An 18,274-nucleotide genomic window follows, 5' to 3' on the forward strand; every position below is an offset into this window, starting at 1 on the left:
ACTAGACTCGACTGATTTTTAAAGTTTTTTTGTGCGATTGCTTAGATTCAAGTGAATTGTAATTTTTAGGACTCTCTATATGCCCTAACTAATGCAAGTTGGTTAGCCTTAAACTAATGCAGGTGGGCCCTACATCCTATGTGTATCTAGGCTGTGCAACGTAATGAAAACCAATGGGCTGACTATATGCTTCCTAGTCTAGCCATCGGTTCGACTAAATGTCTAACCGATCGACTTGAGGCCTCCTAACTCTAGGGACACTCACACGATAGAACACACCACATCAATACAAATCAAGACCGACTCCTAACTCTAAAACACCCTAAATATCTATGACAGACTCCTAACTCTAGGGGAAGATCTTTTTGCAAAGGTTTTGAAGTTTTTTGTATTTTTGAAAGGTGTTTGAAGTGTTTAAGTTTGAAGGTTTGGCTGGACTCGGGATATGGATCCCAAGCTGCACTACGTACCCTTTGGAGAGGGATCAAGCCAACGTAGTTCGGAATAGATTTTCCTAACTACACTCCTAATGACTCAAGATTTTTAAGATTTTTAATTTTTTCGATGTTTTTGAATTTTTAAGTGTTTTTTGAGATGTTTTTGAATTTTTAAGTGTTTTTGATATGTTTTTGGGTTTTTAAGTGTTTTTTGAGATGTTTTTTGGATTTTTAAGTGTTTTTGAGATGTTTTTGGATTTTTAAGTGTTTTTGAGATGTTTTTGGATTTTTAAATATTTTTGAGGTGTTTTTGTTGTTTTTAAGTGTTTTTGAGATGTTTTTGTTGTTTTTAAGTGTTTTTGAGATGTTTTTGTTGTTTTTTAGCACCAAAGAACAGAATCCTATCATCATAAGGGTGAGGTAAACTCTTGATATCCCGCAAAGGTCGGACAGCATCCTATGCTTTGCGGGGGAAAAAAGACGAAAACACGACTCTGCAAGGGTTGGATAGCTTCCTATACCTTGCAAGAGCGGATAGAAAGACACGATATGATGAGAGGTTGGATGGAATCCTAACCCCTATGATGATAGAATTTGATTCCTGAACAAGAGGACTGACTCTCTAGACTAAGGACAGATTCCTATGCTAGTGGACTATCAAACCAAGATAAAGCTCACAAGTAATAAGGAAAAGAGACCCTGTGCATATTTGGCAAAAGTAAAACACCCAGCCGGGCCGGATAGCTACCTAGCCCTAGGGTGCAACAAATGTGCAACCCAATACCCATAAGGATAGGGGTATGCTGCCAAGCCGAGTAAGGTGTTCTCCCAAAACCAAACGACGCACAGAGAGGAGGTTTAGCAAGAGAATGAGACTGGGTAGACTAAGGACGGATTCCTATAGTAAAGACTGACACTGAAATTAGGAATTCTAAGAAGGATGTGCTAATGAGACAAGGCATGTCTCATAAAAGAGATGGAGGACAACTATGACCAATGAGACAAAATCTGCCTCCAATGGGATTGAATTTTCTTACATGAGACATAGCCTGTCTCCTCAAAAAGAGATAGGACATCTCTACACGAGACATAGCTTGTCTCCTAAAAGGGGAGGACATTTCTGCACGAGACATAGCTTGTCTCCCTAAAGGGCATTACGAATAAAGTAAAAGAGACAAAGCCTGTCTCCTAAAAAAAAAAGTAACCACTAGGATAAATGAGACAAGGCCTGTCTCCTAAGAAGGGCTCAAGATAGCCCTTTCATTGTCTTTGCAATGAAAAGGGGAACCTAAAGTCTTAAGGGATAAACATCTAAAAGACTTAGGCAAGTATTTTAAAAAATGAGAGAGGATTCTAGTATCTAAAGAAATTTAACAGAAATCTATAAGACTGTGTTAATCTACCAAAGAGAGAAGAAAAGGCTACCAGATAATCGCAAATTCCATTCTATTCTTAATAAAAATAAATCAAGTGCTAAGCAAAGAAGAATTTTCAATAAAATAGCAATCATAAAATGGTAAACAGCATTAATTAGTCCAGACCAGCCGCTGGATAGCCTAATAAAGTAAAAGAAAACAATATCAAACACTTCTATGCCCAACCACAAACACCACCCCAATATGGGGATGAAATCAGATGATGCTAAAGTAATCATCTGATATCATATACACATGATAATATTTCTATATCTCGCCTTGAAATCAGACAGTACTCATGTCGATAATATCGAATAGAGTAATCATCTGATCTCCTTCTTCCTATTAAACAATTTATTTAAATAAATAAAAAAAAGAATGAGTAGCAGCTATGTTGAGATTGGTACATTAAAATAAAAGAAAAACGAAATCCATATGATCATTTGTAAGTGCCATCAAGTGTAGGAAATAATGAACAGCGAATAATTAGCAACAAATTCAGCATATATGATTGTAAAAATAGTAATTAAAATGTGCAATAATGGCAACAGATTCAGCTATATAACAGTAAGAATGACCACTAAAATATTCAATGCAATTGAAAAAGGTTCAGCCCTTATGTCAATGAAGCTAGCAACTGTAGAGCATAATGCAATAGAAACAGGTTCAGTTCCATGATATCCAAGTTAATAATCAAGACAGACACATTAACTCATCACAAAACCATACATTAATACACACATATAGACATGCAAGCTTACGATCATGAACAAACATATATACGCCTGTACACACATATAAACCTGCAAGTGGACTTAGAAATACACTCACTGGCACACACACACACACACATATATACATATACACGCTTTCACAAACATCATATACACAAACACTAAAGCATTCGCACACATAGACACTCACATACATTTACACACACACTTAGAGACACTCACACACATATAGACACACATTCACACTCACATATATGTACATACACGCTCACAAACACACACACACAAAGATACATACCCTCACATACATACACATGCATACACCCACACCCACAAATGTTCATATACTCTCACAAATACGCATACCTACACACATATACTCCTATAAACACATAGACACACACATATATTCACACACACACACTTAGAGACACTCACACACATATAGACACACATTCACACTCACATATATGTACATACACTCTCACAAACACACACACACAAAGATACATACCCTCACATACATACACATGCATACACCCACACCCACAAATGTTCATATACTCTCACAAATACGCATACCTACACACATATACTCCTATAAACACATAGACACACACATATATACGCACTTATAGACATATACATTCTCACACACTTATACACACATTTCACATACACACGTACACAGACACACTCACGACATACTCACAGCCGCATACACCTCACCCCTCTCGTTTAATAAGAGAACAACCATATTATAGGACAAACTTAAGAATAAATGCAAAAATAACTTCCAAGATAGAAATTACATTAGTATGATTCAGGCATGTATATTTGAAATTTTCAAAATTAGAATGGAATTCATTTTATTTTTTATTTTTTTGAACTACAAGACATTATGCCCAAAACTCTTTTGAAGTTATTTGTCAAACACTAGGTATGCAAACACCAAGGTGGTGAAAGTGCTGCTTATATCAAAATGAAATGAAGATTATAAAGCCCAAAATGGTAAATAGGCTGCACATATCAAAATGATAGGTCTGCCATTATCAAAAGGAATAAGGGCTGTCCATATTAAAAGTAATGAGGGCTGCTAGTATTTCAAGGGAGATGGCTGTCAAAGCAAAGTGAAGTTACACATACAAAAGATTTACATTTAAATTTGGGCAACAGATGTGCAATAGATGTGCAATTCTATGAGCAATAGATATGAATATTGCCCTGCTCTGACAACCGAGTGAAGGCTGCTATAGTTTTCACATGCTTAACCAACAAAATGGGGGCTGCTATTGTTTAAAATAAAGATAAATGACCAATCATAAACAAGCTAATCATAGAGAGTATCTGAACCTAATATTATTAGAATCACACATGTAACACTACTCCATTTTGACACATCAACAATCCATGATAATATTTTTCATATTTTTTCAAAAACCTAAAATAACCTTAGTCAACAAAAAATTTAGAAACCCATAATAAGAGATCTTCGCAAAGAAAACAAATTGGGATTTTTACAAGACAAACATGGGCAGCCCAAATCTCATCTCAAAGTTCAATGATTAGTGCTAAAAAGGTAGTGATAAGAATGTCACATTGATTTTCACTTGGTTTAGGATATTGTTACTGGAAATGAAAACTGTTCAAGGTATGATCAAAGCAACAAGAGACCTACAAATGGATACAATCTATAATATAGACACGCAAAAGATAATTTTTATGATCTAAAACAAATGACAGATCCATCGTAGTTCACATTCAAGGATTTAGAAGTACAAAGCACCCCCAAATTACTGTGTAGGTACAGATCATTAAGGGTCAAAGTGGGTACAAATATCATAGTGTAAATGGCCACAATTAACAAAGTGGTTAAGGACTGCAATTATTGAAGTGTGAAGGCTGTACTATCATCAAAAGACAGGGGCTGCTATCATTAAAATGTATGGGGCTGTGTCTATCAACTGAGATGTGAAAACTGATAATACCAAAAGATCGTGTGAGCTATGGATATCATAAAAGTGAGGGTTCCCAGCATCATAGTGAGGAGAGGGCTACAATTATTGAATGCCTAATGGCTGCCATTATCAAGAGTACATGTGCTGTACGTTCAAAATACTTGATCAACAGAACCACAAGTTCAACAGAGTAAGGTGAGTTTTGGGTGTATGAGGATTGTCCATATCAAATGGGTGTAGACACCCACATTTTGCTTTACTTTAACCAACAATAACCTAATATATTGATCCATCCTCAAATTTTTTGAAAAAAACAAAATGATAAAGAGATGTACCTGGTGAGATGATTAGATCCGAAAAATTGAAAAATACCCTGATTAGTGAATTTAGTGTGTTAAATCCATGTGAGAACCCCCTCTATCATTAATTTATATGTTTTAGGTCATTAATATCTTGATCTGACTTTACGGATCATCAATCGGGACAAAATAAGCTAGGGTCACTTCATAGCCCGGACCCTGATTCCATTCCGAGACCCGATTTCCGTAAATCGTTAGATCAATGACAGATCTTGACCTGGGTCTCACCATCCAAAACCACCTAACCTCTCCTCTCATCCTAACCATCCAAACCTCACCTAACCTCACCTAACCTCTCCTCTCATCCTAACCACCCAAACCTCACCTAACCTCACCTAACCTCACCTAACCTTACCTAACCTCACCTAACCTTACCTAACCTCACCTAACCTCACCTAACCTCCTATCCCATTCTCCTATAAATACCCTCTCATCCCACCATCCAAGGGAGAAGAAGAAAAAGAATCCCTCTCTTAGAAAATTCATCCCTCTCCCTCATCTCTTCAAGGGTTCGGCCATCCTTGCCGGATCGGGTGATACGTTGGGTGATATATATCAAAAGCAGTCATTATCAAGCAAGGAATCATCTTCAAGGAATTAACATCAAAGAAAAATCAAACACAAAGTGGGTTTTCAAAGAGGTAGGCATTTATTTCAATTCTATGTAGGGTCTGTTTTCATGCATATCTTTTACTTTAAAAGAAAAACCATGTTAGGAAGCATCTAGGATCAATCTTTACTCATTCTTCTTGATGGTAGACTTTGAAGTTATACATGTTTCCCTCTTCTCTTAACCCATCTTATCTTCATTTTTATTTTTCCCTAATGGTTCACACCCTGGTTCCCCCTGGTTAGCCTCTGGTTAGACCCTGGTTGCACCCAGGTTCGTTGCTGGTTGCACCCAGGTTCGATACTGGTTCGCACCCTGGTTCCCTGCTGGTTCGCACTCTGGTTAGACCCTGGTTGCACCCAGGTTCGTTGCTGGTTGCACCCAGGTTCGATACTGGTTCACACCCAGGTTCGCTGCGGGTTGCACCCAGGTTCCCTGCTGGTTGCACCCTGGTTTCCCTGCTGGTTGCACCCTGGTTCCCCTGCTGGTTCGCACCCTGGTTCCCTGCTGGTTCGCACTCTGGTTAGACCCTGGTTGCACCCAGGTTCGCTGCTGGTTGCACCCAGGTTCCCTGCTGGTTGCACCCTGGTTCCCCTGCTGGTTCGCACCCTGGTTCCCTGCTGGTTCGCACCCTGGTGCACCCTGGTCCGCACCCTGGTTTGTACCCTGCTTCCTCCTAGTTAGACCATGGCTAGTCTCGGGTTTGCTCCTAACTTAGACCTGACTCACTTGACCCTAACCATTAACCCAATCCAACCAAGTCATATCCCAACACAATCCGAGTCGCATGTCTGAATCCATTTGGCCAAATCTCATAAGCCCGCCCACTTTGAATTCCGAAAATTCAAACCCTTGATGATTCCTATATGCTCAATTCTTTGATGCAAATTCCCAATTCCAAAATCCCATTGCTAGATCAATGTTTCTGAATCTCAAGTCCAATGCTCAAATGCAAACCCGATTCCAGATACAAATACCAATTCTGTCTTCCAAAATCCAAGCAACCTCGCCAGCGGAACTACGTGTGGCTTGATCCCCATCGCGGGGTACGTAGGCAATTTGGCACTCCCAAGTTCAGTCGCACCTTTCTCTATCTTTCCCATTCCCTCACACTATTCATCATCTCGATTCATCTTGTGTCTCTCGGAACCATTGGATTATGGTTTCCGTCGTAAGAACCCTTAGAGCCCAATTTAGGAACAATGGTGTCGTGTCGTGTTGTGTCCTAAGTTTTAGGGAGTCCTAGAGTTAGGAGTCCAGCCTCATCACGGACGCTTGCTATGTATAGCAACCGTGCCATAGGTCAAGTTACACTAGTCATCCAGTTTTTCCCTAGGACAAGCCTAGTAAACTAGGATGTAGGCTAACCTGCATTAGTCTAAGGGACAACTTGCATTTAGATAGGATCATATAGCATCTTCGATGAAATCCTAAGATAATAAAATCCTCAACTTGAATTAAATAACTTCTCTTAAAACTGTTGAAACAGTCAATCCCGTCTAGATCGGTGTCCTAGTTGAGTTAGGCATATGTAGCTTAGCTTAGGTGCACCGAACTACGTCGACTCTGATCCCAGTGAGGCTTGGGTACGTAGGCAGCTTGGATGTCTGATGGCATACCACCCGCGAGTCGGCACCACAACAAATTGTGGTGTTTTATATATTAATTTTCTTGTAAATGCTTAATTAAATCACTTAGGATTTTCCATGAAATTAGAATTCTAGGAGAACTGTCACTTAGATTGAATCCAGACAAATTAATAAATCAAGATACACATCTAGGATTCACATTGAAATTAGATTCTAGGATGCATGTCACTTAGTTCGCACATTAACATAGAGTTGAATGAGCCATTTAAAATAAATTTAAAAGAGTTAGCTTTTGGAATCGAAGACCGATTATCGGGCAGGAATGGTGCATGTGGCGGATAACTCCCCATACCTTCCATTCTCGTAACCAGGTAGCGAGTCTAGATTTCTGGTTAATTACGGGTCCTAGATCCCACATCTAGGTGGCGACTCTGTCAGTCTCTTTCGTGTGGAATTCGGATTGCCTTAGTGATCCCAAGTTCACAGGAAAGATTAATTCAAATCAACATTAAAATGCACACGCCAATCGCGTGGATACGAGAGACCAAGAGAGAGAGAGAGCGGCGGCTCGCGCCCCACACCCCTCTCGCGGGATTCGGGTACCACAGTCTGGCGACTCTGCTGGGGATCACCTAACTTCATTAAAATTCCAAAAGATAATTCATTTGAATTTAATTTAACCGGCTCATAAGAACTCTATCTCTTGTATACTTGTCAGATTAGTTTGTCTTGTTTTATTTTCTCATCACATTTTACTCAAACTTAATCTAACAAAACCTGAAGGCATCATAGATCGCGCGAACTTATTGCACACACTTACATCACTTGCATCTAAACCCTTGCATCTCACATGCACACACGTCCTATTTTAGGAACCCGGAGTGTTATCTAGCATGGTTGACTGGGATTTCATCACCTGGTGCCTCTGTGCTAGAGAAGCATTCCACCCTTAGCCTGGTACCTTTATGGTACGTAAACGGATCTCTTGTTCACGTACTGATACGCCGGACACTGGTACAGTATATCGAGCAGGGATTCGCGCTAAGGGAACTCTTGGCCTTACCCCTAGATTAACCCACACATGCATGTAGTATACGAACACATGTGCATCACGTGTGTGAGCCTAGTTTAGGATATCCTACCCATTGGTGTTTAGATTAGGCCGTGGTCCATCTTCCAATGGTCACGATCGGTCCTTATATACACGAACAAAGTCATGAGTCGAGATTCTCTCTCCACTCCGATAGATTAGGATTAAGGTTGATGCCTTCAGGTAACACTGTTAAAATGTGCGAGATTAAAAAAAAAATTTCCTTTAGGGGTTAGGATATAAATCCTATCATTTCCAAAGATCTCATAGGATTAGTCATTCTTGATCTATCCGTTGAAAGCAATCTTATGCTATCTCATCTAATCTTTCGATCGTATGCCTTTCATTCTTCTATCGTATGATTCGATCATGTATTCATACTTTCCTTGTACTGGCAGGAACTTATCCCAATCTCGTGTTCATGTAATCCTGATCATTCTTATATCCCTTCTCTTGGCTTACGGGCACTATGTCTACTCGTACAATTCTTGATTGGATCCGTGGTACATTAAGAGAATCCCATATCTACGCCATAAGTGAACAAGAGAAAAATCTCTTCGGCTACGTGGCAACCATCAAGCTCGATTGGGGATTACTCTATGCCGCATCAGAGTGTTGGGATCCCGATCATCATGTCTTCCATTTTGGCAACCAAGAAATGTGTCCCACCTTTGAAGAATGGTGTGCCTTATTGGAATATCCTGTGGATGGCCCTCTAGTGAAGCCATCCTGTGTTCCAGATTATCGTCCTTTGTTCCTTTGCTTGATGGATAATCCAGATGAATCCATGAACTCTTTCATGAAAGGCCAAAAAGTGTCCATGCAGCGACTGATTGACATTTACCCTCCTGTTGGATACATTGGTGCTGTTGATATTCAAAAAGCTCGACGGCGCGCTTTGAGATTCTGCTCCTTTGCTAGGTTCCTCACTGTCCAGCCTTCTCGCTTTGCGTCAGCTGTTCTTCTGGACCTCGTTGATCAAATGGATCGTGGCGCCAATCCAATTCCTACTATGCTTGCAGAAACTTTCAATGGATTGGATGATATGGCTCACCTTCGTGCCAGTTCAGGTCCAAGCTCTTATATTCGCTCTTTCGTTGGGTCTTTCTCAGGATGTCCTGCATTACTTCAAGTGTGGTTATGCCACAAGCTAAAAATTGCAGCTCCTGTCCATTTTGATCATACGTTATACACCTTCAGTGAATGGCGTCATGATGTTTCTTTCGATCATAAAAGCGATTGGGTTGAATGGTTAAATTCTCGCCAAGAAGATCAGATTTATTGGCAAATTCCCGGAATCCAAGAAGCTGTCTTCAACACCGGAGAAGCTAACTACGTTCGCCTTCTTGGTCTCAAAAAGACTTCCTTTTATGTTCCTGCCAGGATTCAGCGTCAGTATGGAAGGGAGCAATCCATTGTGCCTCCCCTTCATCATTTCTATCCGCCTGAGGGTCTCAAGCCCAAGATTGTCAAAGCTGTTTCATCTGCTTGGGATGCAAGAATCATCAAACCTTTAAAGGAGTCAGTTGAGGAAGATTGTCGTCCGAAGAAGAAGTCTAAAAAGAATGCTTAGTTCCATGTTTATCTTTGAAAGATTGAACCATGTACTCAAATGATTGATCAATAAAGTCCATCCTTCTCTTTCATTATCTTTGTCTATGTGTGCATCATCGTCTATTCTTCTCTCTGATTTTAAAATATGTCTTTCGAATATTACAGGGCAATAAACATCATAGCTAACCCTAATACTCCTTGGGTTCGGGTCTCTTCGAGGTTAGAGAGGAAATCTGTTTCTCCGCCACCTTCTCTAAGAACCCCAGCATCTCCTTCTTTCCCGTCCTCATCCTCACCAATGGCAGACAACCAAGATGGTCTTCCACCCGCTGCTATTACCGATACTCTTACCTTGATTCTCCAACAGCTTCAAGAACTCAAAGAAGAAAACCGAGTTATCAAGGCTCAGCTTTCTGAAAAGTTGGGACCGTCGTTGTCCAAGGATAAAGGGCCTATGCGCCAAGCAGCTACTCCAGTAGCACCTGCCCAAACAGTGTTCATCAATATCCCTGATAAAGTCGAAGAAGACTTAGAAAAAGAGCAGTACAGCGAGAATCACAGTAGGCCTTCTCAGTCCATGGTTGATAAGTCTGTTATGGAGAAATTAGAGACTCTTACCAGGAAAGTTCAAGACATTCAGTTTCAAGACCAGGGTGGTTTCAATCCTAGTGATCTTACTTTATTTCCCGAAATTCGCCTTCCTGCCAATTTTCAAATGCCCGATTTCGACAAATATGATGGTGTGGGTTGTCCAATCACACATTTGCAAATGTTCACCATCATGTGTCAGCCTCAAGGCTTATCTTCTGAGCAAATGGCTCAATTGTTCCCAGTTTCCCTAACCAAGGTTGCGAGGAGATGGTTCATGGTCTTGGACAAGACTCGTTACAGGACATGGAAGGATATCGGCGAGCAGTTCATCAGGCAATTCAAATATGATGATGGGACAGAAATCACCAGAAAGGATTTAGAGAGAACAAAGCAAGACTTGAGGGAATCCTTTTTGATTTTTGTGAAAAGATGGAGGAGAATAGCAGCTCAGATGATGGAGCGCCCGTCTGAGGAAGAACAAGTCCAGATAATCATGAAAAATATTTCCCCCCAGCTCCAGTATCACATGTCTTTGCAATACTATCCAGACTTCAAACACTTCATCGTGGCTGGCACCCAGATAGAGGAGGCTATGGCTCAAGGTGTATTCAACCGTAGCAACCCAAACCCCAGAGATTTCAAAAAGTCCCCTCCAGCCCAAGTCAATAGTATTTCCCGTTCCAATGCTCAATCCTCTAGGTCCCAAGAACCTTTAGTAATGGACTATGCTCAAACCGCAACCGCACCTCGGCAACAAACCCGGGTAGAATTTACCCCTCTTCCCATTCCATCTTCAGAGGTGCTTAAGCAGTGTCTTGCTTCAGGTCGCATAACCTTACCTGCCATCCGGCCTCCCCCCAATCCTCTACCTGCAAGTTGGCGAGCTGACCTACACTGTGAGTACCACAGAGGTCCTGGTCATCTTACTGACAACTGCATTGCCTTGAAATTTAGAATCCAGAAACTCATTGATGAGAAAGTCATTGCATTCCAGCCAAGACCCAATGTCACCCAAAACCCATTACCTGGTCATGCAAATCCTCCTGCTGCCGTTAATGCCATAACCATAGGAGATCCTGAGTTTGATCCTCTTACCCTCATATGTGCCTTAGAACCCATCTCTGAACCCCAAATCATATTCTGTGATGAATCACACCTAAGAGAGTCTGTACCTCCCTTGGTAATCACCTATGAGCCACAAGTCCCTCAAATTATCACTTATGATGAGCCTGAATTGGATGAAGTCAGACATGTGACAAGGGGCGGAAGAATTTTCAAACCTGTTGAATTGAGAGTCGAAAATCCAGGGGCATTGGCTCGAGGAGAGGAGCCGCAATATGTGAAAGATCCAGATGATGAAGTTGTGCAGCAGTTAAAGAAAACTCAGGCTGTTATATCTGTATGGGGATTATTGATAGCATCAAAGAAACACAGAGAGGCTGTGTTAAAAGAATTGAATACAACACAGGTATCCTCAGAGATATCTCCGGAGCAACTGGCTGAAGTTGTTGCTCTAACCCAGGCCACCAGGGCCATTAGTTTCTCAGATCAAGAGCTGCCTCCTCAAGGTCGGAATCATGCTAGAGCTCTTCATGTCACTATTGTTTGTGGAGGCAAGAAAGTACCATCTGTGTTGGTAGATAACGGATCCGCGTTGAATGTGTGTCCATTAAGAACTGCCATTACCTTGGGTTTCGGTCCCACTGATTTTGCCGAATCAACCCTTGGTATCCTCGCATATGACAATACCCGAAGAAATGTGGTCGGAGTCCTCACCACCAAGATCGTTATGGGCGGTCAAGAATTTGAGGTTGAGTTTCAAGTTATTGATATCAAAGCCTCGTTCAATATGCTTCTAGGACGTCCCTGGTTGCATAAGGAAGGTGCTGTCGCTTCAACCCTTCACCAAAAATTGAAGTTCATTAAAGATGGGAAGTTGTTCACTGTCAGAGGTGATGAAGAGCCAGAAATAGGGCAAATAACAGGAGAAACTTTGATCCTTCCAGTTGCAAAAGCAGATGACTACAACTTGAATGGTTTCGCATTCGAGGTTGCTGTTATCTCTTACAAGGATGCCTCTCGGGAGGAGTTGTGTTTGCCGTTCGCCATCAGTTCTGTGGTGGCCAAGATGATGAGAAAAATGAACTACTTCCCTGGTATGAATTTGGGCCGTGATCCAAGCAAGGCATCTCACTGGCGCCCAATCAAAGCAAACCATGGAATTTTCGGTCTTGGATATGTACCTACTGAAGAGGAGGAGGAAGCCATGGAAAAATTGTTGAAATTGAAGGAAGAAATCCGCCGCACCGGAAGGGTACTCCTAATGGCTCCATATCCCTTATCAATGAATGGTCATTTTATCAAAGAAGGTGAGACGTTTCCATACTATGGGTTTTCTGAACCATGGTATGACTCAGTGACAGGGATCATGATACCCGGTTTTGAAATATTCAGTGGCCTTGCTCTCCCAGAAACAGAACCGCCGATATATTATGTTGAGAAAACTGTTGAGGACTGGTTAGTCTACCTTGAGCCAGATGTGCTGGAATCTTTGTTTGAAGAAAATGTGCCTGATGTTGATTACTATTCTGAAGAACAAGAAGAGACAGATTGTGAAGATGTGCTAGTGGCAGTTATTCAGAGTAATGATACCTTTACTGAACCTCAGAGTCAGATTGCACCTGCAACAGAAAATCTTTCAAACTGGAGTTCTGATGTTTTTCCATCTTATTTTATTGCTAAGTCAAGTCTAGTCAAGTCGAGTGAATCAGTGTCAGTGCCTAGTCCAGGCGAGTCATTTTCTGAGTTTATTTACTATGTGAATCCTGAACCTGTTCAGGATGAGTCCAATGATAATGATGTAACTTCTTTCAATTCAATGAAATCTGATTCTCAGTATGTCTCTGTGTTTGCTTCTGACTTTAATAATAATGATAACACTCCCTCCTCAGATGAGGAAGGGGGGATCAACGAAACTCCCCTTGAATTGCAGCATATGCTCAAACAAGAGGAGGAGCGCCGAGCCCAGCCTCTTAAAGATGAAATCGAAATTATAAACATCGGAACAGAAGATTTAATACAGGAAATACGAATTGGAAATACTCTATCCTCTGAAGAGCGCGATGAATTAATAAACCTACTTAAGGAATATAAAGAAGTTTTTGCCTGGTCCTACAAAGATATGCCCGGGTTGAGCGAAGACATTGTTCAGCACAAGCTACCTTTATTGCCTGGGATTAAACCTAAAAAGCAGAAGCTAAGGAGAATGAAGCCTGAGTGGGTCCTGAAAGTAGAAGAAGAGGTTACTAAGCAGTTGAATGCTGGATTTCTGCAAGTGGTGGAATATCCAGAATGGCTCGCAAATATAGTACCTGTACCGAAGAAAGATGGAAAGGTGAGAATGTGTGTAGATTTCAGGGATTTGAACAAGGCAAGTCCAAAAGATGATTTCCCTCTACCACATATCGATATCTTGGTGGACAATACGGCCGGGCATGAATTACTATCTTTCATGGATGGTTTCTCGGGCTATAATCAAATTAAGATGGCACCCGAGGACATGGCTAAGACCTCGTTCATTACACAATGGGGGACATATTGCTATCGGGTAATGCCATTTGGTCTTAAGAATGCCGGTGCGACATACCAAAGAGCAGCTACAGCCTTGCTCCATGACATGATACATAGAGAAGTCGAAGTTTATGTCGATGATATGATTGTAAAAGCCAAGGAAAGGAAAGATCATATCCCGAACCTTAAGAAGTTCTTTGAAAGAATTCTCAAATACCAGCTTCGCCTGAATCCTAGCAAGTGTGTGTTCGGGGTTACCTCCGGTAAGTTGCTTGGATTTATGGTGAGTCAAAGGGGTATAGAGGTAGATCCTCAGAAGATTAAGGCTATCCAGGAGATGCCACCGCCTAGAACCGAGAAGGAAATTCGGGGATTCCTAGGAAGGATACAGTTCCTAAGGCGATTCATCGCTCATCTGACATCAACTTGTGAACCTATCTTTAAGCTCTTAAAGAAGAACTCTTCCAAAGAATGGACAGAGGAATGTCAGCAGGCCTTTGAAAAGATAAAGCAAAGTTTGTCTGAGCCACCGATAGTAGCACCAGTGATACCGGGGCATCCATTGCTGCTTTACTTGTCAGTAACAGAAACCACAATGGGTTGTATGTTAGCACAGCAAGATCCAGAAACCAAGCATGAAAAGGCTGTGTATTATCTTAGCAAGAAGATGTTGGAGTATGAACAGAAGTATACTGTCCTAGAAAAAACCTGCTTAGCCTTAGTTTGGGCCACTCAGCGACTCAGGCATTACCTTTTATCACATAAGGTCCTGCTTTTGTCGAGGATGGATCCTCTGAAATATCTCTTTGAAAAACCAGCCCTGACAGGCAGGACTGCCAGATGGTTATTATTGTTGTCTGAATTTGACATCACTCATGTAACCCAAAAATCAGTAAAGGGCCGAGCCATTGCTGAACAATTGGCGGAAGCACCCCGAGAAGAAAGTCAGCATTTCAAGCCGATGTTCCCAGATGAAGAGATCATGATGGTTGAAGATGAATATCCAGAAACTGGTTGGACCCTCTATTTTGATGGAGCAGCAAACCAAACAGGACAAGGAGTAGGGGCATTGCTTGTGTCGCCTCGAAATGAGCATGTCCCCGTTGCCGTTAAGTTACAATTCAATTGCACCAACAATATGGCAGAATATGAAGCATGCATTGTTGGGCTTGAGGCTGCATTGGCCTTAGGCATAGAGAATCTTGACGTATATGGAGATTCGAAGCTAATCATTTGCCAAACTCAAGGAGAGTGGAGAACCAAAGAAGAAAAGCTATTGCCATATCATGAATACTTGGATATTCTCGCTAAGCAATTTCAACGCGTCACTTTCAGTTATTTGCCAAGGTTGAAGAATAGATTCGCCGATGCCTTAGCAACGTTAGCTTCCATGATTGACATACCTCACAATATGAAGATGAGGCCCATCACGGTTCAAGAGCAATGGGCTCCTGCATATGTTGATGCTATAGAAATAACTGCAAGATGTCCCGATGGAAAGCCATGGTATACAGACATAAAGAACTACATCTCAGGCCAGGGGCATCCCAATGAGGCGTCGAGTAAAGAAATAAGGACTTTGCAGAGATTGGCAGCTAATTTCGTCATTTGTGGAGGAGAGTTGTATCGACGGTCTTTCGATGGAATTCAACTCTTATGTGTCACTGAAGATCAGGCAGAAGAAATTCTCGCAGATATTCATGAAGGGGTGTGTGGGCCTCATATGAATGGGAAGATGTTGGCAAGGAAGATCCTACGTCTGGGGTATTATTGGCCGACATTAGAAGCAGATTGTCACACATTTGTGAAGAGATGCTATAAATGTCAGATACATGCGAATCTCATCCATGTACCACCCACCGAATTGCATTCTCTTACCTCTCCTTGGCCGTTTTCGGTATGGGGAATTGACATCATTGGCAAGATTTCTCCCAAGTCGTCTAATGGTCACGAGTACATACTCGTTGCTATTGATTACTTCACCAAGTGGGTTGAGGCCGCTTCTTATGCAAAGCTTACATCCTCATCAGTTGCTAAATTCATACGCACCAACATAATTTGCAGATATGGAATTCCCCATGAACTTATCTCAGATAATGGATCTCATTTCAAGAAGGAAGTAATCTCTCTTTGCGAAGAGTTCAAGATTAAGCATCATAAATCCTCGCCTTATCGTCCGCAGACAAATGGAGCGGTAGAAGCTGCAAACAAAAATGTCAAGACTATCATTAGCAAAATGTCAGAAACTTATAAAGATTGGTCGAATAAGTTACCATACGCCTTGTGGGCTTACAGAACATCAATTAGGGCTTCAACTGGGGCAACCCCTTACTCTCTTGTTTACGGGATGGAAGCAGTGCTACCTGTTGAGATCCGTGTACCTTCGCTCCGAGTATTGACTGAAGTCAAGTTACCAGAAAATGAATGGGCAGATGCCAGGTATAAAGAGTTGAACATGCTAGACGAGAAGAGATTAAAGGCGCTTTACCATGTGCAAGGTTATCAGCGCAGAATAGCCCGTGCTTTTAATAAAAAGGTTAAGGTCAGAGATTTAGAAGAAGGCAATCTTGTTCTAAAAGAGAATCGAGCACCAATGTTTGACCCAAGGGGCAAGTTCAAACCAAATTGGTCAGGACCATACATTGTGGACCAAATCTTACCCGGAAAAGCCGTCAAGCTCCGTAATTTAAATGGAGAAATATTGCCAGAACCAACAAATCTTGATCAACTCAAGAGGTTCTATGCTTGAACATCAGAAGGCCGTCCTTTGGCCGAATAAATCCCAAATTCATAACCAAAAATCAAAAAATTTATAACCTTTTGCAAACCCTTTTGAGCCTAAATAAAATTTTCCTTCAAATCCCAATATACTAGGGGCATTCGCCCTGAACTACGCATGATCTGATTCCTACACTGGGATACGTAGGCAACCTGTTCATAGGTTCGGTCGAGACCCTTGCAAAACCTTAAGCCATTCTTTGAAAAGCCCTACCTCACCTATAAAGTCCTTTTGGTGTTCAAGTAAAAAGAAAAGAAGATAAAAAAAAATAATAAAAAAGAAAAGAAATGGAGCTTGAAGATCCGCTAGATTGAAAAACCTGAAAAGGCGATCTAGGCAAAATTTAGGATCATTCCCCTGCTAAGTTGAAAACCTGAAAGGGCGGCTTAGGCAAAAGGTAAGGGGGTGGCCCGCTGAGTCGAAAACCTGAAAAGGCGATTCAGGCAAAAGTTAAGGCCGAGCGGTCCACCAAGTTGAAAATCCAAAAAAGGAAGACTTGGTCGTGGTAAGATTGGATTCACGCCAAAAGAATTACATCGGTCTCTGAACTCGCGGTAGGTCAGGCGAAGCTAATACACAATGATTCTCGAAACTAGGGGCATTAATTTTGAAGCAATCTGAAAGTTGATAGAAAGATATATGAGGTATCACTGTATTAAAAATAAGTGAAGATGTTTATCAATGGAGAAACGTTCTTTAAAAGAGGCTAGTCTAACCCAAAAGAAAATACTGATAAGTCAGAAGCATCACGAGATTACTGGAGTAATCTTTCTTATTTTGTGTTTTTATTACAAGTGTCTGTAGTTCTATTTAAAAAAAAAAAAATTTATTTTTAGAATTGTTGTAGGGTGCAATCACTCTGAAGGCAGGTTCATTAACAGGTTCTGAGGAACTTGGAAAAAGGTGACGCTGTCACGAATGACGAAGATCTTTGAAAGAATAATCTCTGGTCAACGAATAGAAGAAGGTTAGAATGCCTCAAACTGAGGCAGATTGCTAATGAAGTGGCATCCCATATTTAAGCCCTGAAGTTCTTTTGCTGCATAGTGTTATTAAATCCTTTGCTTCTAAAGTTGTTAATTGGAAATTTTGATTTCTCTCAAAGCTCAAATCATCATATCTCTCTGAATCCATTTGGAAAAAGATATTTTCTCTCTGAACATCACACAAATATGATATCTCGCTTCCTTGGAGTCCGTACAAATACGGTATTTCACTCTCCGAGTCCATACGACTATGGTCTCTTATCCCCTTTGAACATCATACAACTATGATGTCTCATTTCCTTGGAATCCGTACAAATACGGTATTTCATTCTCTTCGAGTTCATACAACTATGGTCTCTTATCCCCTTTGATCATCATACAACTATGATGTCTCATTTCCTTGGAATCCGTACAAATACGGTATTTCATTCTCTTCGAATCCATACAACTATGGTCTCTTATACCCTTTGAACATCATACAACTATGATGTCTCATTTCCTTGGAATCCGTATAAATACGGTATTTCATCTTGCCCAAGCCCATTCAAAAATGATGCTGCATTTTCATTAAGAATCTTTCAAAAGTCATCCATTATTCTCTG

The 18,274-nt window shown here is 41.0% G+C and overlaps 1 protein-coding gene across 1 annotated transcript; it reads left to right on the forward strand.

Moving 5' to 3' along the window:
* Positions 1-5,096: 5,096 nt before the first annotated feature.
* On the forward strand, positions 5,097-17,621 carry LOC143878895 (uncharacterized). Its single transcript, XM_077381111.1, has 3 exons — positions 5,097-5,544; positions 9,912-15,804; positions 17,568-17,621. Exons 2-3 carry the CDS (start codon positions 10,045-10,047, stop codon positions 17,619-17,621), a joined length of 5,814 nt encoding a protein of 1,937 aa, XP_077237226.1. The 5' UTR covers positions 5,097-5,544; positions 9,912-10,044.
* Positions 17,622-18,274: the final 653 nt, after the last annotated feature.

This window comes from Tasmannia lanceolata, unplaced genomic scaffold (assembly GCF_043159265.1).
Source record: "Tasmannia lanceolata isolate RefF3 unplaced genomic scaffold, GAP_Taslan_0.1 ptg000006l, whole genome shotgun sequence".
Taxonomy (NCBI): domain Eukaryota; kingdom Viridiplantae; phylum Streptophyta; class Magnoliopsida; order Canellales; family Winteraceae; genus Tasmannia; species Tasmannia lanceolata.